General features: G+C 45.2%; 1 protein-coding gene across 10 annotated transcripts in view; it reads left to right on the forward strand.

Moving 5' to 3' along the window:
* Nucleotides 1-25,273, forward strand: part of cep112 (centrosomal protein 112) — an 804,780-nt gene that overhangs the window by 283,206 nt on the left and 496,301 nt on the right. For all 10 annotated transcript variants that reach the window (XR_011936273.1, XM_072483741.1, XM_072483748.1 and 7 more), the window contains 2 exons: nucleotides 12,249-12,367; nucleotides 15,460-15,603. Coding sequence is in view for 9 of the 10 variants with exons in the window: in XM_072483741.1 (XP_072339842.1) it covers nucleotides 12,249-12,367; nucleotides 15,460-15,603 (263 nt within the window). In the remaining variant the exon portion in view is untranslated. The remainder of the gene's footprint in view (nucleotides 1-12,248; nucleotides 12,368-15,459; nucleotides 15,604-25,273) is intronic.

Here is a 25,273-nt window from a genome sequence, read left to right on the forward strand (position 1 = left end):
AAATCGGCAAGGGATTCTCCAGGGGTCCCCTCAGCGGTATTAAACTGGTAACGCTGGACTATCGTGGACGGGGTTGGGTTAAAATGTTGCCCCACTATATTCACAAGTTCATCAAACGTTTTGGTGTCCGGCGCAGCTGGGTACGTAAGGCTCCTAATCACCCCAAACGTATGCGGGCCGCAGGCGGTAAGCAATATGACCACCTGGCGCTCGTTTTCAGTGATATTGTTTGCCCGGAAATAGTAACGCACCCGTTGTGTGTACTGGTTCCAGCTTTCCAACGCAGCATCAAAAACATCCAAACGTCCGTACAGAGGCATGGTATAATAGAAAACAACTTCCAACCTGTACAACAAAAATCCAGGGAGGTGGCTTCAGCAGTGTAGACGGCTATTCACTTTAACCTTCGTCGCCAGTTTTGTAAGGGCCACAAAGAATCCAGCACGAGTTTTAAAGATACAAAGTAATAACATTTATTTACTGTAACATATATACATAACAGTAGCAGTAACTTCCCTTGCTACATACTCCTTCCTGCTGGTTCCTGAACTGGCCAGCTTATTTATACTGGGAGTTTACTAGTGGTTTCTCCGCCCCCCTCATTGGGGAAGCTCATACTCCCACAGGATTGTGGGATAGTCATTAGTCCCCAGCCAATGGTAAGTAGGCAGGTTGTAACAGATATATATATATTTTGTAGAATGGCAGAGCCATATTAGCTTGGTTGCCTTCAGCTCCAGCAAAACAGCAAGGCACTTTTATACTGCTCTCAGCAAAACCAGCCAGGCACTGTTTCAAACCTGCAAAACCAGCCATGCACTTTTTAGCTGCTCTCAGCAAAACCAGCCAGGCTCTGTCCAAAACTGAAACTAAAAACCTGCAAAACACAGACTGCAAAATGGCTGAACTGAGCTGAGCTCCACCCACTCTATGACATCACTGTTTTCTTAAAGGTACATTGCATAAACATCCAGTTCTTAAAGGCACTTAAGTTTATTAATAACAATATTAATAACTCTTTCAGGTCAGTTCGTTTTTCCTCTGGAAGATAACTCAACAATTTATCCCAATTTTTAAGAACATCCTCGTTTTCCAATTTAATTTGAGGTATGTCAAATTCACAGTCATCTGGATTTGGTTTGTCACTTTGAATTAGAATCATTAAAACCACCTCTTTTTTCTCTACTTCCCTTTCAAAGTACCTTTTAAGCATAATCACGTGACACACTCGGTGAGTCTTCCTTCTATCTGGTGTTTTTAACCACATAATTCACCTCACTTAATTTCCTTTCAATCTGATAAGGTCCACAAAACCTAGCTTTTAAAGACTCACCTTCCACTGGTAACAACACTAAAACATTATCTCCACTGGCAAAACTACAAACTTTGGATTTCATGTTCGCAACACGTTTCATCACATTTTGTGCGACTTTCAAATGTTGTCTAGCCAATTCATCTGCTCTATTTAATCGTTCCCTAAAATTTGACACGTAATCCAATAATGTCATTTCCGATTTCTCACCCACCAATTTTTCCTTAATCAATTTAAGTGGTCCTCTTACCTCATGACCAAAAATTAGTTCAAAAGGACTAAATTTGGTTGACTCATTAGGTGCATCCCTAATTGCAAACAGTACGAATGGAATTCCTTTATCCCAATCCTCTGGATAATCTTGACAATAAGCCCTCAACATTGTCTTTAATGTCTGATGCCACCTTTCTAATGCTCCCTGCGATTCTGGATGGTATGCAGTTGATTTAAATTGGTTTATTCCTAAGCTATCCATTACTTCTTTGAATAACCTCGACGTAAAATTTGATCCTTGATCCGATTGTATTTCTGTGGGTAGTCCATATTTAGTAAAGAATTTAAGTAACCCCTCCACAATCTTTTTAGCTATAATATTGTACTGGAATGGCCTCTGGAAACCTAGCAGTCACATCCATTATAGTCAAAAGATATTGATTTCCACATTTTTGTTTGAGGAAGCGGTCTTACGCAATCAATTAGGACCCTTGTAAAAGGTTCCTCAAATGCTGGAATGGGTATTAAGGGCGCTGGTTGTATCACTGCTTGAGGTTTCCCTATCACTTGACATGTGTGACATGATTGACAAAATTTAACTACATCTTTATGTAGTCCAGGCCAATAAAAATGTTTCTGGATTTTAGCTTGAGTTTTCCTTATTCCCAAATGACCTCCCACTGGTACCTCATGTGCAACTCGCAACATCTCCTTTCTATACCCTACTGGCAATACTACTTGATGAACTTCTGCCCACTTTTCATCCGCCTGCATATGTAAAGGTCTCCATTTTCTCATCAAGACATCACTTTTACGGTAATAACACTCTGGTATACACTCAGATTCCTCTTCCGTGTACGCTTTCTGATACATCCGTTTTATTTCTATATCTTTTTGCTGTAACTCCGCTAATTTTCCTGAACTAAAAATATCCACTTCATCCTCCACATGTTCTTGTTCTTTTCCAACCATCTGATCAAAAATTGTTTCTGATAATTACACTCCAACTTCAACTTCATCTGCACTCTTTGATTTCTCCTCTTGTCTTAACCTGTGACTTTGCGACCTTGTTACTACACAATCCTGAAAAATCCCAGGATATTCGTCCTTCAACACTTCAGTTGTCTGATTTTCCACTGGCTTATCAATCACAGTAGGCATCACTCCCATTTGCGATCCAGCTATATCATTACCCAAGATGAACTGTATTCCTGGACAAGATAGTTTCTCTATTACTCCTATTACCACTTCACCACTCTTCACTGGACTTTCCAACCTTACCTTATATAATGGAACGCTCCTCCTGTCACCCTGAATTCCACATATTACCACCTTTTCTGGCAACATTCTTCCCAAACTGCATAACTCCTCATCTCTTACCATTAAATATTGACTAGCTCCCGTATCTCTTAAAATTATGACTTCTTACCTACACCTCCCGATACACATGATTAAACTTTACCCACAGAAGTTAATTCTTTAAAGAGACATGGCACCTTTTTATCAATCACCTCTCGATCAGTCTGTACAGTCTTTTGCACCTCCTTCGCTTCACTTGGGCTTTCCTTTACCACTTTAACAAACCTCACTGTCTTATCCTGTTTTATCACATCAGCCTTCCCCATGCTTTTCTTCAACCACCAACACTGTGACTTTACGTGGCCTAGTTTATTGCAGTGAAAACATTTGAAACTTTTCATTTCTTTTCCACCCTCCTGGATTTCTTTTCTAATCTGAGGTACACTCTCCTTATTATCTCCTATCAGATCACCTTCACCGTTATCACTTGAGTATTTCTCACGTCCCCAGTTTCTATCCCTCACAAGCTGAAACTGATGTCGGAAACCAATGTTTGATTTATGAACTAATTCATAATCATCTGCCATTTCTGCTGCTAATCTCGCAGTTTTAACCCTCTGCTCTTCTACATGAGTTCTCACTACATCAGGAATTGATTTTTTAAACTCCTCCAAAAGTATAATTTCTCTGAGAGCTTCATACGTTTGGTCTATTTTCAAAGCCCTTATCCACCGATCAAAATTACTCTGAGCCTTTCAAACGCCATGTATGTTTGACCAAATTCTTTCCTTAAATTTCGAAACCTTTGTCTGTAAGTTTTAGGCACTAGTTCATATGCACCCAAGGTGGATTTTTTCACCTCCTCATACGTCCCAGATACCTCCTCCGGTATTGATGCAAACACTTCACTAACCCTACCTACCAGCTTTGTTTGAATCAGTAATATCCACATGTCCTGTGGCCATTTCATTTGTTTAGCTACCTTCTCAAATGAAACGAAAAAGGCTTCTACCTCCTTCTCGTCAAACCTTGGCAATGCTCGGACATATTTAAATAGATCCCCACCACGCCTTCGACTATGACGCTCTTTCTCACTACCCTCATCACTATCATCCAACTGTACTTTTCCCTTTACGTCTGCCAATTTTAACTGACTGTCATGTTTCATGGCCATTTTCTGAAGTTCAAACTCTCTCTCTTTATATTTTTCCCTGATCTGTATCTCCCTTTTTCTTTTTGTTCTGCTCTCGGGATTACTCCCTGTGCCACGTGCCAGTGAGGCTAGAAATAGGAAGATAGAGCAGCTAAACACGTGGCTAAACAGCTGGTGTAGGAGGGAGGGTTTCCGTTATCTGGACCACTGGGAGCTCTTCCGGGGCAGGTGTGACCTATATAAGAAGGACGGGTTGCATCTAAACCGGAGAGGCACTAATATCCTGGCCGCGAGGTTTGCTAGTGTCACACGGGAGGGTTTAAACTAGTATGGCAGGGGGGTGGGCACGGGAGCAATAGGTCAGAAGGTGAGAGCATTGAGGGAGAACTAGGGAATAGGGACAGTGGGGCTCTGAGGCAGAGCAGACATGGAGAAGTTGCTGAACACAGCGGGTCTGGTGGCCTGAAGTGCATATGTTTTAATGCAAGAAGTATTACGGGTAAGGCAGATGAACTTAGAGCTTGGATTAGTACTTGGAACTATGATGTTGTTGCCATTACAGAGACCTGGTTGAGGGAAGGGCAGGATTGGCAGCTAAACGTTCCAGGATTTAGATGTTTCAGGCGGGATAGAGGGGGATGTAAAAGGGGAGGCGGAGTTGCGCTACTGGTTCGGGAGAATATCACAGCTGTACTGCGGGAGGACACCTCAGAGGGCAGTGAGGCTATATGGGTAGAGATCAGGAACAAGAAGGGTGCAGTCACAATGTTGGGGGTTTACTAAAGGCCACCCAACAGCCAGCGGGAGATAGAGGAGCAGATAGGTAGACAGATTTTGGAAAAGAGTAAAAACAACAGGGTTGTGGTGATGGGAGACTTCAACTTCCCCAATATTGACTGGGACTCACTTAGTGCCAGGGGCTTAGACGGGGCGGAGTTTGTAAGGAGCATCCAGGAGGGCTTGTTAAAACAATATGTAGACAGTCCAACTAGGGAAGGGGCTGTACTGGACCTGGTATTGGGGAATGAGCCCGGCCAGGTGGTAGATGTTTCAGTAGGGGAGCATTTCGGTAACAGTGACCACAATTCAGTAAGTTTTAAAGTACTGGTGGACAAGGATAAGAGTGGTCCTAGGATGAATGTGCTAAATTGGGGGAAGGCTAATTATAACAATATTAGGCGGGAACTGAAGAACATAGATTGGGGGCGGATGTTTAAGGGCAAATCAACATCTGACATGTGGGAGGCTTTCAAGTGGCAGTTGAAAGGAATTCAGGACCGGCATGTTCCTGTGAGGAAGAAGGATAAATACGGCAATTTTCGGGAACCTTGGATAACGAGAGATATTGTAGGCCTCGTCAAAAAGAAAAAGCAGGCATTTGCTAGGGCTAAAAGGCTGGGAACAGACGAAGCCTGCGTGGAATATAAGGAAAGTATGAAGGAACTTAAGCAAGGAGTCAGGAGGGCTAGACGGGGTCACAAAAAGTCTTTGGCAAATAGGGTTAAGGAAAATCCCAAGGCTTTTTACACGTACATAAAAAGCAAGAGGGTAGCCAGGGAAAGCGTTGGCCCACTGAAGGATAGGCAAGGGAATCTATGTGTGGAGCCAGAGGAAATGGGCGAGGTACTAAATGAACACTTTGCATCAGTATTCACCAAAGAGAAGAAATTGGTAGATGTTGAGTCTGGAGAAGGGTGTGTAGATAGCCTGGGTCACATTGAGATCCAAAAAGACGAGGTGTTGGGTGTCTTAAAAAATATTACGGTAGATAAGTCCCCAGGGCATGATGGGATCCACCCCAGAATACTGAAGGAGGCTGGAGAGGAAATTGCTGAGGCCTTGACAGAAATCTTTGGATCCTCGCTGTCTTCAGGGGATGTCCCGGAGGACTGGAGAATAGCCAATGTTGTTCCTCTGTTTAAGAAGGGTAGCAAGGATAATCCCGGAACTACAGGCCGGTGAGCCTTACTTCAGTGGTAGGGAAATTACTGGAGAGAATTCTTCGAGACAGGATCTACTCCCATTTGGAAGCAAATGGACGTATTAGTGAGAGGCAGCACGGTTTTGTGAAGGGAAGGTCGTGTCTCACTAACTTGATAGAGTTTTTCGAGGAGGTCACTAAGATGATTGATGCAGGTAGGGCAGTGGATGTTGTCTATATGGACTTCAGTAAGGCCTTTGACAAGGTCCCTCATGGTAGACTAGTACAAAAGGTGAAGTCACACGGGATCAGGGGTGAGCTGGCAAGGTGGATACAGAACTGGCTAGGTCATAGAAGTCAGAGAGTAGCAATGGAAGGATGCTTTTCTAATTGGAGGGCTGTGACCAGTGGTGTTCCACAGGGATCAGTGCTGGGACCTTTGCTCTTTGTAGTATATATAAATGATTTGGAGGAAAATGTAACTGGTCTGATTAGTAAGTTTGCAGACGACACAAAGGTTGGTGGAATTGCGGATAGCGATGAGGACTGTCAGAGGATACAGCAGGATTTAGATTGTTTGGAGACTTGGGCGGAGAGATGGCAGATGGAGTTTAATCCGGACAAATGTGAGGTAATGCATTTTGGAAGGTCTAATGCAGGTAGGGAATATACAGTGAATGGTGGAACCCTCAAGAGTATTGAAAGTCAAAGAGATCTAGGAGTACAGGTCCACAGGTCATTGAAAGGGGCAACACAGGTGGAGAAGGTAGTCAAGAAGGCATACGGCATGCTTGCCTTCATTGGCCGGGGCATTGAGTATAAGAATTGGCAAGTCATGTTGCAGCTGTATAGAACCTTAGTTAGGCCACACTTGGAGTATAGTGTTCAATTCTGGTCACCATACTACCAGAAGGATGTGGAGGCTTTAGAGAGGGTGCAGAAGAGATTTACCAGAATGTTGCCTGGTATGGAGGGCATTAGCTATGAGGAGCGGTTGAATAAACTCGGTTTGTTCTCACTGGAACGAAGGAGGTTGAGGGGTGACCTGATAGAGGTATACAAAATTATGAGGGGCATAGACAGAGTGGATAGTCAGAGGCTTTTCCCCAGGGTAGAGGGGTCAATTACTAGGGGGCATAGGTTTAAGGTGAGAGGGGCACGGTTTAGAGTAGATGTACGAGGCAAGTTTTTTACGCAGAGGGTAGTGGGTGCCTGGAACTCGCTACCGGAGGAGGTGGTGGAAGCAGGGACGATAGTGACATTTAAGAGGCATCTTGACAAATACATGAATAGGATGGGAATAGAGGGATACGGACCCAGGAAGTGTAGAAGATTGTAGTTTAGTCGGGCAGCATGGTCGGCACGGGCTTGGAGGGCCGAAGGGCCTGTTCCTGTGCTGTACATTTCTTTGTTCTTTGTTCTTTGTAGTGCTATTCTTTCTTTGTTTCTTTCTTCTTTCTCCTTTTCTTTTTCTCTCATTGCATATTCAAGCTGCTTTAATTCTTTTCATGTTCAAGTGGCTTAATCTGCAACTGGATATTTGCCATTTCTAATGAGTCAAACTGTATCTCAGGCAACTTTAAATGCTTAGCCACCACTATAATTACCTCACCTTTTCGCATTTTGTCAGGTAATGTTAACTGCAATGTTTTTTGCCAAATCTAACAGTCTGCTTTTAGTCTCTGTCCGTACGGTACTGTGTGTGACCGTCTCCACCATCAAAAACTTCAGAGCCTCTGAAAGAGCCATTGTCCACACCACACTCCCCACTTAAACTAAAACACCACACCTGAAAAGAAACCACAATATGCTCACCCCTCACTGTCTTTAAGTTAACTGAGGACGAGCCCCCAATTGTTATGGGCCAGTGTTTAGAGAACCCCAAAGTGTATCATGGAGTTCACCTGACGCACAACTTTTAATAGATTGTGGTCTGGGGAGCACACATCCCACTCTAGAGGTGTGGTACAGCAGAAATAGAAAAGTATTTTTAAAAAACAAAACTATGTTTATTCTATGAACTCAAGTTAACCTTTTTAAAACAAACAGTGAATATCTTAGCAATCATTAATTCAAAGATAACCCCCAAAGAATACAACACTAAGTAATCCTTTAAGCTGTCCTTTTTACATCCAAAAGACTTATCAACCTTTAAACAGAAGCACATCAGGGTTTACATTCAATACTGAAAACATTAAAATTTCTGAATTCACCAAATGATCAAGAGATAGTCCTTCATGGCAGAGAGATCAACAGTACAGCTGCTTTTCCTGACTTCAGCTGCAACACACTGAAAAACGAAACCAAAAAGACAGACACACACAAGCTTTTCTCAAAGTGAAACTAAAAAGCAGAACCAGAACTCAGCTCCACCCACACTCTAACATCACTGCAGTAACATGAGCAGCCAAACATTTCTTAAAGCGACATTCTCATGACACCAGGCAGTCAACAGCCTCGGTGCAGGCCAGGGGGAGTGGGATGACTCAACCGGCACAGCCACCCCCAATACCGCATGAATGACGTCCAGAGCAGGACAACACACAACCAGTGGTCAGAAGGCCATATCAACCCAAGGCTTCGAAGACCGAATCAGATGTGCCCCATCGAATTTCTCTCTTGCAAGTACCTCCTTGTGTGCCTCCATTCCCATCATAAAAACACCCCACAACTCTTAGAATTGGGCCTTGATGACCTGAACTTGAGAACAGAGATCTTCAGCCATGACAGCATCTTCATTGGCAGCCATCATCCATTGATGCACACCACACCATCAGGACAGGAGCCCACTCAAAAGTAACTGCACCGCTAAAGACAGGGCCCCACCCCGACTCCTTTGCAGCCACCAGAAACAAACGAGGATTTAAACATTCTAACTCAGCTTCATCATGCAGAAACCCACTAACAAATATCGGGGCATAGTATTAACCATGGGCACGATTCTCCCAAAAGGGAACAAAGTCCCCTAGTGAGCGCGTGTTTCCCGCCATTTGCAGTGTCGAGAAACGCATGCCCCCCCCCAACATCCACACAGGACATCCCCATCCCGATAGTGCGTGCACAAATAACTCCAGCTTGGCACTCTGGCAGTCCCCATGCAAGCTGGCAATGCCACCCGGGCACTGCCAGGGTGCCAGGCTGGCACTGTGAGGATTTATCCAGGTGGCACCAGCAGCGCCAGGGCACCACCCTGCCCAAAGGGTATGCAGCTGGGGGCCTCCGACCGTCTGGGAGACACCCACAAGTGCTGTTCCGTCTGGTCCCCATTTGTGGGGACCAGTGCTGAACAGCGCTCGCCCAAGGTCTCTGAGTTGAAGGGGATGAATCCCAAAGCCTCAGGTACCCCAGGAATCTGCACATTAGAGTCAGACTGCAATGGGCGGGATTTATATTGCAACATCTCGCGAGGTTGTGTTGGATCTCGTGAGGTGTTGCCAGGCAGGTAGATCCCAGAAGTGTGGTCTCCCGGCTTTTATCGGCATTGTTACTGTTATAACCTGCCTACTTACCATTGGCTGGGGACTAATGACTATCCCACAATCCTGTGGGAGTATGAGCTTCCCCAATGAGGGGGGCGGAGAAACCACTAGTAAACTCCTAGTATAAATAAAGCTGGCCAGTTCAGGAACCAGCAGGAAGGAGTATGTAGCAAGGGAAGTTACTGCTACTGTTAGGTATATATGTTATAGTAAATAAATGTTATTACTTTGTATCCTTAAAACTCGTGTTGGATTCTTCGTGGCCCTTACAAAAGTTACGCTACGGCGAGCTGATTTGTGCCCCATGTAAACCAAGAAAAGGCAAAATCAAAATGTGCACAAGGATAAAAAGACAGATTACAAGATGAGCAGGGCCGGAGTTCGAGGAAATGCAGCTACTCCCGCGCACACAGCCACTCCTGCGCACACATCACATGACCCTCCTCTTCGGTAGCTTTTTGATACCTGAATCTAATGTGATTTTCCCTTTCATATTGAGTCACAGTCTCACACCCATTATTTATATAAGAGCCGTGTTAATTTGCCCTATCGTTTTACATCCTTGCTTGGGTTCCTTCTGTAGGGTTGTGTGAGAGGGCGTGATCTGAATGACAATCAACCTATTGCAGCAAGTTTTCTAGATTGACAGCTGTCCTGATTGTCAAATAATAATAATCTTTATTATTGTCACAGGTAGACTTATATTAACACTGCAATGAAGTTACTGTGTAAATTCTGGATAACTAGCAGGAAAAGACTGGCTTTCTTTTCTGCTTATATTTTGTGTGGTTCTGGATGCAATCATCATGTACTAGTTATGTTGAAGTTGAAGTTGTGCTTTTTAAAAATTTAGCTGGGAAACGTTAATCAATGAACTTCATCCTGTTGACGAGCAAAGGCATGCTCAGGTTAAATTTGGAACCCAATTGTTCCAAAAGCTAAATATTGGATCTGTGCTGGAAACTGCCAAATAATGTTAATTCAAAAATGTGATTCAATTAAAAACATAATTTTTTTCACATGAACACATTTTTGATATCCTGCAATAAACTTTCGTCTTGATCTTTGTACTTTATTGCGGGTGAACGTGACGTGAAGTAATCCTCAGTATTATGCTTGTGGTGTAAATGTAAGAATTCCAAGATAAAATTTAGCTGAGTATCTATGGTCATCACTGAGCATTTTTGCTGATATAGCAGAAACAGGAACTTAATTTATATAGTTTGTTTAAAGTATAAAACATCCCAAAGTGCTTCACAGGAGCATATAAATGACAAACTGGCAACAAACTGGTCGGAGTTTATTACCCGCTCTGGAATCCTTGGCATGTTCTTAGTCTGGATGATGAACATCTGACATATTACATGGGGTTTGTGGTTATTATTACTGATATGTGATTCTACTGGAAAGATCATGATGTAACATGAATCTGGTATGGTACCTGACACGTATCTGCATCAAATTAATTGAAAGCCAAACTTTTAACATCCGTATCTCTTACTTTATTACCTGTGTTATTTCCTTTCATGAGCCCTTTTTACCTCGCAGTACTTGCAGCTCATGTGGTCGTGGGAGACACAATAAGGATTTGTGGCTCATCTGATGTACCTCACAAAATATTATATTAGCAGAGTGCTTCACTATCATATGTCCAACCATCTGGTGGCTTAAGCGGTTATCATTGCAAGGCAGAGATGGTTGAGGTTGGACCATAAATCCAACTCCTCCGAATATAATTGATAAGTCTAATCTACATGCCTGTTATTCTTAGTTTGTTCTTTCAATCTTGGGACACATTATGAATGTATCTAGTTATGAGGAGCAGAGGGTCATATGTGGGACCACTTGGTGATGCTGAACCCTCAGAATCAAACTGAGAGTGAAAGAGAGCTTTATAAAATAAATGCAGCACTGGAAGGGATCATAGCGAAGTGGCAGGAAGAGTTGGGAGAGGATATGGAGGAATCACTGGGAATCAACCCCTCTGACCCAGCTCCGCAGCTTCTCCACGTTCGCTGCCCAGTAGTAATTCATCAGGTTCGGAAGACCCAAACCCCCTGCCTGCCTTCCCCTCTGTAGCAGCACCTTTCTAACTCTGGCCACCTTCTTTCCTCATGAACGAAGTAATCATTCCCTCAATCTCTCTGAAAAAAGCCTTTGGCAGGAAAATCGGCAGGCATTGGAAAATAAACAGAAATTGCGGCAACACGTTCATTTTAACTGCCTGCACCCGACCCGCCAGTGACAGAGACAGACCATCCCACCTTGCCAGATCAGCTTTCACTCTCCCCACCAAACTAGAAATGTTGTCCCTGCGGAGCCCTCCCCCCACTCCCGGGCAACCTGCACCCCCATGTATAAGGACAAGTTAGAAATAGTGAAATATGGGAGAGCGTTAAAGGCAAAATTAATTTTCTCTTGGCTGCTGTTGTGTAACTCGTGGAAGCATTGATAGAAGCCGAGAATGATCTGCACCTTGAAGGCACTGGCTGTAAAGTAGTGAACAAAACAGAATCATAATTTTACATCAATAAAGCTTTACATTATTAGTAAAAATGATAAATGTGGCAAGGACAAAATATAAATGCAACAGTATCTCATTGCATGTCCTTACATCTTTAGAAATTCTTTCCCTCAATCCTGTGAGAACTTAGTTAGAACCAGTAATGGATCTGAACCCCAGATTTAAACAAAATACGATGTTGATTGCCTTAAGTTTTTAGTCAGAAAGTTTCACTGGGTAGCACTGTAAAATTAACACAACAAGAACGAGAGGCACTGATACTGATTCTAAGAGGTCGCATCTGCGGCAAATAGCTTTCTGTATTGCTTTATCCAGTGACTCAATCCTTTATTCATACATTTTGACAGTTCAGAGCCTGGTTCGTGAATCCCAGGTTATTCGAGAAAGCAAAGAGAACCAGATTGTTGAGTTGAAGAAGATGGCTGAGCAGAGTGCTGATTCTTTAAAAAATGATTGGGAGAGAAAGGTAAGCCGTTTAAAACACTTGAAGATTTGGGTTATTTTCTTTGTACTGTTATAATCACCTACATGTGTGCATGTTTTTTAAAATTATAGTTACCTCATTTCTATGGATAAAGTTTACCAGTCATGTGATCAGGGGAAAACTGTGTCATAAGACGGCTGTGGTCATTTTCAAACATGCTCGGTTTTGTGAAGTCTGTAAGACAGCCCATAAATTTTCACAACCGGGAAAAATACAAATGCATTCTCCCTCATCAAATCTACAACTTCTGAAAATACTTCTTCCCATTGGAATTTGTGAGGAATATGAGGATAAAAATGTTAAATTATAGGTCTTGAGAGACCAGAAGCCAATTCAAGTTTCAAGTGATGGGTGAGAAGAAGCTTGGTGCAGAATAAAATTTGGACAGCAGAGTTTGCAATAACTTGTGTAGAGAATTGGAATAGGGGGGTGGCCAATGCGGTGAACCGTTTGGTTTATAAGAACATATGAGCATAAGAACTAGGAGCAGGAGTAGGCCATTTGGCCCCTCGAGCCTGCTCCACCATTCAATGAGATCATGGCTGATCTTTTGTGGACTCAGCTCCACTTTCCGGCCCGAACACCATAACCCTTAATCCCTTTATTCTTCAAAAAACTATCTATCTTTCTCTTAAAACCATTTAATGAAGGAGCCTCTACTGCTTCACTGGGCAAGGAATTCCATAGATTCACAACCCTTTGGGTGAAGAAGTTCCTCCTAAATCAGTCCTAAATCTACTTCCCCTTATTTTGAGGCTATGCCCCCTAGTTCTGCTTTCACCCGCCAGTGGAAACAACCTGCCCGCATCTATCCTATCTATTCCCTTCATAATTTTATATGTTTCTATAAGATCCCCCCCTCATCCTTCTAAATTCCAATGAGTACAGTCCCAGTCTACTCAACCTCTCCTCGTAATCGAACCCCTTCAGATCTGGGATTAACCTAGTGAGTCTCCTCTGCACACCCTCCAGTGCCAGTACGTCCTTTCTCAGGTAAGGAGACCAAAAGTGAACACAATGCTCCAGGTGTGGCCTCACTAACACCTTATACAATTGCAGCATAACCTCCCTAGTCTTAAACTCCATCCCTCTAGCAATGAAGGACAAAATTCCATTTGCCTTCTTAATCACCTGTTGCACCTGTAAACCAACTTTTTGCGACTCGTGCACTAGCACACCCAGGTCTCTGCACAGCAGTATGTTTTAATATTTTATCATTTAAATAATCATCCCTTTTGCTGTTATTCCTACCAAAATGGATAACCTCACATTTGTCAACATTGTATTCCAGCTGCCAGACCCTAGCCCATTCACTTAGCCTATCCAAATCCCTCTGCAGCCTTCCAGTATCCTTTGCACTTTTTGCTTTACCACTCATCTTCGTGTCGCCTGCAAACTTGGACACATTGCCCTTGGTCCCCAACTCCAAATCATCTATATAAATTGTGAACAATTGTGGGCCCAACACTGATCCCTTAGGGACACCACTAGCTACTGATTGTCAACCAGAGAAACACCCATTAATCCCCACTCTTTGCTTTCTATTAATTAACCAATCTTCTATCCATGCTACTACTTTCCCCTTAATGCCATGCATCTTTATCTTGTGCAGCAACCTTTTGTGTGGCACCTTATCAAAGGATTTCTGGAAATCCAGATATACCACATCCATTGGCTCCCCGTTATCTACCGCACTGGTAATGTCCTGAAAAAATTCCACTAAATTGGTTAGGCACGACCTGCCCTTTATGAATCCATGCTGCGTCTGCCCAATGGGACAATTTCCATCGAGATGCCTCGCTTTTTCTTCCTTGATGATAGATTCCAGCATCTTCACTACTACCGAAGTTAAGCTCACTGGCCTATAATTACCCGCTTTCTGCCTACCTCCTTTTTTAAACAGTGGTGTCACGTTTCCTAATTTCCAATTCGCCGGGGCCACCCCAGAGTCTTGTGAATTTTGGTAAATTTTAACCTGAAACTGGCCAAGAAGGCACATGGAATTGGTGGCAAGGGTATGGATGATTGCTTTGGCTTTCCCAGTGTTTAATGGTAAGAAATTGTCTACGATTGGATGATGGAGATGGAATCTGGCAACACAGAGGTAGTGGGGTTGAAAGAGTTGGTGAAGAGAGAGAGCGCGATTCTTAAGTGCACCTGGGCACAGATCTGGCACAGTGGTTAGCACTGCTGCCTCACAGCGGCAGCGGCCTGGGTTCAATTCCGGCCTAGGGTGACTGTCCATGTGGAGGCTGCACATTTTTGTGTCTGCGTGGGTTTCCCCCGGGTGCTCCGGTTTCCTCCCACAGTCAAAAGATGTGTAGGTTAGGTGGATTGATCATGCTAAATTATCCCACAGAGATGTGTAGGATAGGTGAAAGGGTTATAGGAATAGGGCGGGGAAGTGGGCTTGGGTGGAGTACTCTTTCAAAGGGTCGGTGCAGACTCGATGGGCTGTATGGCCTCCCTCTGGACTGTCGGGATTCTATGATTCTATGATCTTACCTCATGAGTACTGGGATAATTTCTTCACATCATCCAGATGAATAAGGCAGAAACCACTTTCATCCTGCTTGGCGGGTGAGTCTTTCAAAATATATATGCACCTATGAGTAAAACTCCCTTCCATTTGGATGAATATGATACTCAGAAGTAGGCATTAAGCATATTTTAAATGTTGGCCACATTTCAGTGTAGGATGGTGACAGAAATACCAGTATATCAATGTAACTGTAATCTTTCAATAATGCTCACTGTGTTGATCTTCAGATTAACTTAATGTCTAGCAAGCTTCATTGCAATTATAAAATACATCACTCAGTAACTTCATCAGTTTTTGTGTTCCTGGCAGGCCACTAACATGTTGAGATTTGACTGTGTGGTCTATCCTCAGGTGATTATGATTATGGGTTACTCTGTGTATCAACTGGCCAATGATTAGTTCCTGGGGACAGTCACGAAACAGAAGCTGTTTTAGTTTGTTGCTGAAAACCATAATACAATTCACTTCATTCCCATTTTTAAGTACCAATGATTAATCTCTATTAATGCATGATTTTAATTTTTAAATACAGTTACACAACGTTGTAGCAGAACTGGAGCAGGAGAAGTTTGAATTACAGAAGAAACACACACAGAATATTCAGGAGCTCCTCAATGACACCAATTCACGCCTCAGTAAAATGGAGACAGAATATGCTGCTCAGACTAAGGCCACCGTAAGTGTACAGGCATTTTTTAAAACTGTAAATTACATCGCAATGCTTCATTAGTAATCGGTATATATAATATGGAAAATATTTCCACAATTCAATTCCAACAGGCTGTTTCTTGATAAAATTTCAGTCATGAGGTTATACTTCTAAAGCTTCCTCTGTGAATGCATCAACATTCTAACGTTCATTGCACGCATAAAAAGCTTCAAAATAAATTAAAGTGGTTTGTTTTCTTATAAATTGTAGATATTTGGAATCCTAGGTGTGGGCTCACAGTCCAAACATGTGTCAGCACAGGGATTTTTAAACCTTTTTTAAAAAAATTAAGGAATTGTGTATGTTCGTGAACAAAAATTTACAATTCTATAGTACATGTAGAAAAATTGCGCAAACTGCTTAACAATGAGGAGAAATTAAAGAGGAGACCATAAGAAATCTTAGGCATGATGGAAGAGAGGATTTTCAGGGGCCTTTGGAGTCAGTGAAAAGTGGCAAGTTGGAGGGCTTGAAAGAGAGCGTATCAGAAGACACGACTAGCGGCTGGAGGATTCATGATGCAGAGGGGATGAATCAAAATGAGACAGACGCAGAAGAGTGGAGCGAAATTGGACAAGGTTGCTGCAGAGCACCTTGATTAGGAACACTGAGAGTGTTGAGACATCAGTTGAATAGTGTACTTTTTACTCTTGGAAGTGACTTGTAGGGAGCGATTCTCCAAAATGGAGACTAAGGGCGCGGTTCTCCGATCCCCACACCGGGCCGGAGAATCGCTGCAACCGTGCCCCGACGCCGGTGCGCGATTTTCCGAGGTGCGGAGAATCGGTGCCATTTGCGCCGGCGCGTTTGGCGCGGCTCCAGTCGCTGTACGAGGCCGGGCCGCCGTTTCTCTGGCCCGAATGGGCCGAGTGGCCGCACGGAAACGGCAGAGTCCCGCCGGCGCCGTACACCCCGGTCGCTGCCGGCGGGAACTCTGCGCGAAGGGTCGAGGGGGTGGCGTGTGAGGCGGGGAAAAGTGCTCCTTCACTGGGGGAGCCTCCAATGGGGTCTGGCCTGCGATCGGGGCTCACCGATCGGCGGGCCAGCCTCTCTCCCCTCCTGGGCCTACTTTGTTCCGCTGCCGGCCCCAGAACCCCCGCGCCATGTTGCGTCGGGGCCGGAGCATTGAAGAAGTCCCCCGCGCATGCGTGAGTTGGCGCGGCGACCATTTGGCGCCGGGAAGGGAGGCTGGAGCGGCGTGAACGCTCCAGCGCCGTGCTGGCCCCCTGTGGGGGACAGAATCGGTCCTCCCCGTGCCCGTTTCGTGCCATCGTGAAACGCGACGGCGTTCACGACGGCGCGAACACTTAGTCTCCATTTTGGATAATTGCCCCCACAGTGTTCGCGCCGTCGCATTTCACGACGGCGCAAAACGGGCACGGGGACTACAGATTCTGTCCCCCACAGGGGGCCAGCACGGTGCTGGAGCGGTTCGCGCCACTCCAGCCTCGCGCCAACCTGCGCATGCGCTGTTGGGCCGTGCGAACCTGTGCATACACGGGGGACTTCTTCAACGCTCCGGCCCCGACGCAACAGGACGCGCGGGTTCTGGGGCTGGAAGCGGAACAAAGTAGGCCCGTGGGGGAGAGGCCGGCCCGCCGATTGGTGAGCCCTGATCACGGGCCAGACCCCATCGGAGGCCCCCCCGGTGAAGGAGCGCTTTTCCCCGCACCGCAGGCCGCCCCCCGACCCGTCGCGCAGAGTTCCCGCTGGCAGCTACCAGGGGTGAACAGCGCCGGCGGGACTCTGCCGTTTCTCCGTGGCCGCTGGGCCCATCCAGGCCGGAGAATCGGCGGCCCGGCCTCGTACAGCGGCCCGCGACTGGCGCAAATGGCGCCGATTCTCAGCACTTCGGAGAATTGCGTGCTGGCGTCAGGACGGCATGGCGCGGTTGCACGATTCTCCGGCCTGGCCCGGGGGTCGGCGAATCCCGCCCGTTGTATTGGACATATGCTGGCTGCAGGCATGTACCCAGAATACACAATAGTCGGTATTTGGCCTTCTGATTTATTCTGGTGCATGATTGCAGGCAGCTTGTACTCATTGTTTTTGTTTCCCCAATAATTGTTTTGCTTTAACGTCAGTAAGTTAACGGGGCCTGTAATCTCATTAAGCGTCTCAAAATTCATTTTAGTGTTTCTTCTCGCGTGACCCAATTGGCGGCAAGTTGCAACCTCTCTCTGGTCTCCGACCTCCGAGTTGAGGCATCCCTCCTTCTCCCCACCCTCCACCTTGATCTTCCTCTCTCTGACCTCTGAGTTGCATCCTCTCCTTGCTCCCCAGCCCTGCTTTGTGGCCTCTCCCTCCCCTAATTCCAAGTTGCGACCTCTTCCCGCTCCCCAACCAGCGAGTTGCAGCTGATCCCGCACCTCGACTTCCAGGTTGTGGCCTCTGTCTGCCCCCCCACCCCACCGCTCCTGAGTTGTGTCTTCCCTCACTCCTCTTTTGTAGCCTCTTTTCCCTCCTGACACAGGCTCTACCAAACCTGATGCTTCTTGATATGCCCCCTCACCACTTCCATTACTTGGACTTGCATTCCCATTCTAGATCCAGATCTCAGCTGAAGCCGGAGCTACGGTGTTGTGGAATTGAGTCATGATGGTGCAAATGTGCTGAGCTGGGGCTGTTGATATCCAAGTTTGTTTTTTAAATACCTGCCAAAGTTACTCCTGCCTTGCTCTTCTTCAATGCCCTCACTCACAGTGAGGATTTAGGGCCGAATAGTGGGAGCCCCAGCTTTGCAATGGGAACCGTCTGGGAACACAAGCCCAGGAGAGGGAAGTGGTGACAGGATGAGCAAGGAAGCGGGAAGTTCTGCAAGAAGGTGGGTTGGAGAGGGGAAGAGACCACAACTTAGAGGGTTGGAGAAGGGGAGAGGCCACGACTGAGGGTCTGCAACGACCAGGGAGATGAGAAAGCGAGAGGTTTGAGGAAGCAGGATAGGCGGCAAGCAGGAGGCAGTGTAAATGGAAAGTTGCATTTTTATTTTATATTTTTTAACTTATTTTATAAGTTATTTCATATGTCAATGTAAGAATTTAGCAATGTAGAATATTTCAACTTGCAGATAGTATAATGTTTCAATATTTATTTATTTTCCTGGTAGTCAGCCCTTGCAGAATTTAAGTACAGTTTTAAAGTTGATTCCTATGGGAACCAATGTTTCACTTAAGGATGTTTCACTTAAAGTTGTAGGGTGGATTGTCCATTTAACGGTGCTTGATCAGGAATTCTAAATGGGCGGAGAATAGAGCGTTGAGGGAAAAACAGTTTGTCACCGTTGCGATGGTCTGATGCCCTGCAGGCGGCCTCGACGCACTACCCACCCCAAGCCGGTGGGGAGGATGCAGATCAAACATTGAAATACATTTTTGTGTCATTAATGGGCTTGAAGCCCAAGCACCCACCTTAAAAGGGTTCAATCTCAATTACCTTGCTTTGATAACCACAATGTTTATAAGCACTCTTACTATGATTGACATAGTACCACAGCAAAAGGAGCCAAGTGCTTTCTGCTGAGAAATAGAGGAAGTGAAAACACTGACCTCCTTTTGATGTGGTGAGGAGCTGTCAATCATAGCGAGAGTGTTTTATATATATATATATTGTGATTAGCATCAACTGAGGCTACCTGAGATATATTCAAGCTGAAGGGAAAGATAAATAAACAAACCTCCTAAGCAGCTGTGTCTCGACCAATAAAACTGTCAATCACTGGCAAATAAAATGTATTGCTTTGTGCAATTTAATGGTATATTTGCATTTCAAAGGCTGTCCAGGGATTTGAAGCCCTTTGAAGTGTACTTCGTTTTTGAGGAAGCCTCTGACATTTGCAAAAGCTGCTGCTTGAAACACGTTTGTCTGAGGCAACAGATGTTAGCGAAGGGTCAGTGAAAATGCAGTAATTTTTTAACCTGCTACCTAGACTGCTCAACAGCTTTTAGGCAAGGGTGAATAACGGGGTGTGTCTGAGCTGGGTGGGGGGGAGGGGGGGTATTTAAGGTCATCCTCATGTGTGTGTACTGTGGAGGGGTGACCCATTATTCCTGTGTTGGGGGGAAGATGCAGGGTGATGGGTGGTCAGGCTTTGCGTTGTGCAGGGGAGGAGGCCCATTGCCGGACCTCTGTATCGAGCCACCTGCTTAAAATGCCGGCCAAATACCTGGATTCCAGCTTGCCCCCATGCTAATTTAGCATCTTAAAGTAGAGGGACCTGCAAAGTGGGTTCCACGTCTAGTGCCAGCGGAGATCAGTAGCATTCTCCACTTACGCGAGCAGTTGGGTCCAGAACTGAGAATCCCAGCCATGATTTTCAAGAATTCTACCACAACGACAAGTGAGGAGTATATTACTTGAGAAATTTAGGAATACAATCATAGGTTACATCTTGACCTCTGTGATGTGTCAGAGTCCTGCATGCAGTGGATGTTGGGAAGCTCTGGCAGTCTTCCTTTCCTAATCCCCAAATGATGATAATTTCTGGATTTGCATGATGGACTTCTCTGCAACATTACAATATGTAGTAAAGGGCACGGGGGAATTCTGCCTTTGTGATGCACAATTTTGTAACTATTGGAAGAAATACATCTATTATGGAAAAGAGAGACATGTTATTGAAGCTTTTCATCTTGCATGGCAGAAGGAGACCATTCAACCCATAGAGTCTGCACTGCCCCTCCAAAAGAACACCCCACCCAGGCCCACTCCCCCACCCTATCTGTAGACCCACCTGTTATGGATGCCTGGTCAGCGCTTAACCGTAGCTAAAAGGCTGAACCAGAGGTAACTTTTTAAAGTTTTAAGACGGTGTGAAAAGATCGATTTGTCCCACAAATGATGATATAAGAAATTGGGCTTGGTTATTTCATAAACAAACTTTTATCAGAAGAAAAGAAATAACATTTAAACTTCAACCCTAAGAATAACAGATTACATGTTACAAAGCTTGCCTCAGTGGCACCTTTCATGACCTCCAAAGCCTTCTCCCTGTACCTGATCAGAAAAGGCTTTTCTCTCTCTTTCTCTCTCTCTCAGCTCCTCCCAGCCGCTCACACTAAATAACCGAGCCATGCTATTGATATGCAACTAACCTCCCATTGACAGACAAAGAGGTCATCAGACTCTGTCATGGGCTAATAGCTGGTCAGACAGGAATGTCCCCAGAGTCGACTTGTCAAGAAATCGGCACTTTCTTTTCCTGGGGTATGGATCATAGAGGATGGCACAGTGGTTAGCACTGCTACCTCTCAACGCCAGAGATCCAAATGCCGATGTAGGGTTTGTACATTCTCCCCTTGTCTGCGTTCGTTTCCTCCGTGTACTCCGTTTCCTCCCAGAGTCCAGAGATGTGCAGATCAGGTGGATTGGCCATGCTAAATTGCCCTTTAATGTCCAGGGATGTGCCGGCTATGTTTCGGGGTTACAGGGATAGGGCGGGGTGAACAGGGGAGCGTAAATGGGTAGAGTGCTCATTCGAAGGGTAGGTGCAGACTCAATGGGCCGAATGGCTTTCTTCTACACTGTAGGGATTCTATGATTTGTATGATCATTGTAAAATTTGGCATTCTTGCATTTGATCTGATGAATGCAAGATTAAAAGTTTCTGCAACATGTCTCGTTTGAGCAATATCGAAGTTCTGTATTAACAAGTTGTTCAACTGTTTACCTGTATTTTTTTTAGCTGCCCTGACACATGCCATTTCTGTAACTCATAAAGATTTAAATAAAACCTTACCAGACATTATAAGTCTGTGGTGAAATCACTGCAGTCACTTGCCATGTTAAATAATTTTTCCCTTTCATAAATCAATTAAGATGAATGCTGTGATCCATATTGTCAGATCTGATAGAATTGTAAACCTGTATAAATTGTATTTTGTTAGCTTGAATGATTAAGCAGTGACTTTTGATTTCTATTTTTGTGGACATTTTGTGAAATGAGTTGATTAAACCAGAGAATAGTCACTGGAAACTTTGTTGCACCATTTGAAGAGAATAGTCTTGAAAAAAATTAGCATGCAGCACAGGTCATATCTTACGAAAATAAGCAATGGATTAAACATTTCCTGTCAGCAGGCCTGAATTTTGAAGCCTTCAAAAGCAGACAGATTCCACTACGCTGCTTAGGATTTAATAATTAAACACTGAGGAGTTCAAGGAATGCCTTAAGATGAAAGAGCCTCAAGTCACTGCAGATTAGATTGTTTGTCCAAACTAACTTTCTTTGCTTCATGAAAGTGTCCAAGTTGTTGATGTGTATAATCTGTGTGAATAGAGTGGCATTAAAGGAATGCAGTCTCTCATTGCACCCAAAGTTCTCTGGACTGATTGAGATTGTACATTGTACCTCCTTGCAAACAAGACGAATGTAACATATTGGACGGGATTCTCTCATCCCGCGTCGCGTTTTATGACGGCATGAACGGGCCACCCCCAGGACTAATTCTGGCCCCTGTAGGGGGCCAGCACTGTGCTGGAGCGGTTCATGCCGCTCCAGCTGCAGATTCCGACGCGCACTGGGCGCCGCGTGATCCGCACATGCACAGTGGCACCGGCGCCAACGCGCGCATGCGCAATGGCCTCTTTCAACGCGCCGGCCCCGACGCAACATGGTGCAGGGCTACAGGGACCGGCGCGTAGGAAATGAGTCCCCCAGCCAGAGAGGCTGGCCCGCCGATCGGTGGACCCCGATCGTGGGCCAGGCCACGTCAGAGGTCCCACCACCCTGGGATCGGAGCCCCCCCCCCCCCACACACAGGCTGCCACCCGACCCTTCCACGCTGAGTTCCCGCCGGCTGAGAGCAGGTGTGGACGGCGGCGGCGGGACTCGGTGTTTCCACGACGGCCACTCGGCCCATGAATCGGCGGGCCCGGCTACTGTGCCAACCATGCCGGCACCACTGCCGAGAGCGGAGAATCGCGTGCTGGCGTCGGGGCGGCGAGGCCCGGTCGTGGGGATTCTCCTGCCCGGCCCTGGGAATTACACTGCCAGATGTTATAATATGGGCAGATCAATTTGGTCTATTTTAACTAAGGTGTTAAATAGGTTAATACTGTTTCAGATATTGGACATTGGAACTAGATACAAACACAGCAATTTAATAATATTGCACAAACTAACTTTAATGCCCAGTTCAAATATTTTCACTTGTAGGAAATGGCTGCCTAATGGCCTTATAAAATCTTCAGAAATTGAATATTTTTGAAATAGCTCTCTCTCTCTTTCTCCCTTAAGAAAGATGCAGTAGCAGTCTGCCAGAGCTGATACAGACACAGGACAGCATGACTGCCTGGGACATGATTCTAACACATGCTTGAAACAAGACATTTTGGATAAGGCGGGATCTCACGCCCCATATCTAAATAAACTGTCCAAGCAAGGTTAACATGGTGTCCTCGTATGAGACAAACCACAAAGGGTCATCTGCACTCGAAATGTCAGCTCTTTTCTCTCTCTACAGATGCTGCCAGACCTGCTGAGATTTTCTAGCATTTTCTTTTTGGTTGCCATTCATTATGATCATGGCTGACCATCCAACTCAGTAACCCTTTCCCGCTTTTCCCCCATATCGTTTGTTCCTTTACCCCAAGAGCTATATCTAACTCCTTCTTGAAAACATACAATGTTTTGGCCTCAACTGCTTTTTGTGGTAGAGAATTCCACAGACTCGCTGCTCTCTGGGTGAAGGAATTTCTCCTCATCCTAGTTCTGAATGGTTTACCCTATATTATTAGACACTGAACCCTCGTTCTGGACTCCCCACCATCGGGAGCATCCTTCCTGCATTTACCCTGTCTCCTCCTGTTAGAATTTTATATGTCTCGATGGTCTGCCCCTTATTCTTCTAATCTCTCCTCAATATCTCCTCATATGTCAGTCCCGCCATCCCAGGAATCAATCTGGTAAACCTTTGCTGCACTCCCTCCATAGCAAGAATATCCTTCCTCAAATAAGGAGACCAAAACTGCACACAATATGCCAAGTGTGGTCTCACCAAGGCCCTGTATAATTGCTGTAAGGCATCCTTGCTTTTGTATGTGAACCCTCTTGCTATGAAGGTTAACATACCATTTGCCTTCTTCACCACTTCTGCACCAGCATGCTTTCTTTCAGCGACTGGGTTACACATTTCTCTCACTCTGCCTACAGCCATTTAAATAATAATCTGCCTTCCTGTTTTTGCTACCAATGTGGATAACCTCACATTTATCCGCATTATACTGCATCTACCTGCATTTGCCCATTCACTCAAGTTGCCCAAATCAAATTGAAGTATCTCTGCATCCACCTCCTAGCTCACCCTCCCAAGCAGTGTTGTGTCATCTGCAAATTTGGAGATATTACATTTAATTCCTTCATCTAAATCATTAATATACATTGAGAATGGCTGAGGTCCTAGCACTGATTCCTGTGGCACCCCACTAGTCACTGCCTGGCATTAGGAAAAAGACCTGTTTATTCCTACTCTGTTTCATGTCTGCTGGCCAGCTTTAAATCCATATCAATACATTACCTCCAATCCCATATGCTTTAATTTTACACATTAATCTCTAATGTGGACTTTGTTGAAAGCCTTCTGAAAGACAAAATAAACCACATCCACTGACTTCCCCTCGCCAACTCAACTAGTTACATTGTTGAAGAATTCCAGTAGATTTGTGAAGCATGGTTTCCCTTCCATAAGTTCATGCTGACCCTGTCCGATCATGTCACTGTTTTCCAAGTATCCTGCTATTAAACCTTTTATAATGGACTCTCGCATTTTCCCCACTACTGACGTCAGGCTGACTGGTCTATAATTCCGTTTTCTCTCTACCTCCCTTTTTAAATAGTGGGGTTATATTAGCTACCATCCAATCCATAGGAACTGTTCCAGAGACTATAGAATTAAAAAAATAGATATGTTGGTTTTATAATTATTTACAGTAACATTTGCCATGGGTAACATATCATAATTAAAAGAGAAACATGGCGATCTCGCGAGACTTTGCGATGTAAATTCCGCCCATTGTGGGCAAGATCACTTTTAGGCAAATCTTCATATTAGAGTGAGGCCGTAGGCACTTGTGGGGGGGGGGTCTACCAGGGGATCGGAGGCCCTCACCTGCATGCCCTTTGGGCAGGGTGGTGCTCTGGCACTGCTGGTGCCACCTGGGCACCCTGACAGTGCTAAGATGCCCGGATGGCACTGCCAGCAGGCATGGGCACTGCCAGGGTGCTAGATTGGCACTGCCAAGGTGCCAATCTGGCATTTTTGCGCAATTGCGATCGGGCCGGGGTGCCCTGCATGGGTATTGGGGGTGGGTTGTGGACAGGCGCTGGGGACCCTCCTATTGTGCGATTGGGCTGGTGGGACGTCGGGATCACTTCGGGGGCCTCAGATATTGGGACATAATTTAAAAATGGTGTCCTGATCTCTCATTAGCTGGGGAGCTCCGCTTGGATGAACTCCCCACTGTACAAAGCGGGGCTATGTGTAGCCTCGGCCGCACATTCTCCGCTCAGGCCCCTTGTAGAACACAAGTTGTATTCAGCAGCTTAATGTTTCCTGGCACTGCGAACACGCGGCTAATCGCACTCACTCTAGGACTTTGTTCCCATTTAGATGAATTGCGGCCATTGGATAGGCTAAGGTTG

This window comes from Scyliorhinus torazame, chromosome 18 (assembly GCF_047496885.1).
Source record: "Scyliorhinus torazame isolate Kashiwa2021f chromosome 18, sScyTor2.1, whole genome shotgun sequence".
Classification (NCBI taxonomy): domain Eukaryota; kingdom Metazoa; phylum Chordata; class Chondrichthyes; order Carcharhiniformes; family Scyliorhinidae; genus Scyliorhinus; species Scyliorhinus torazame.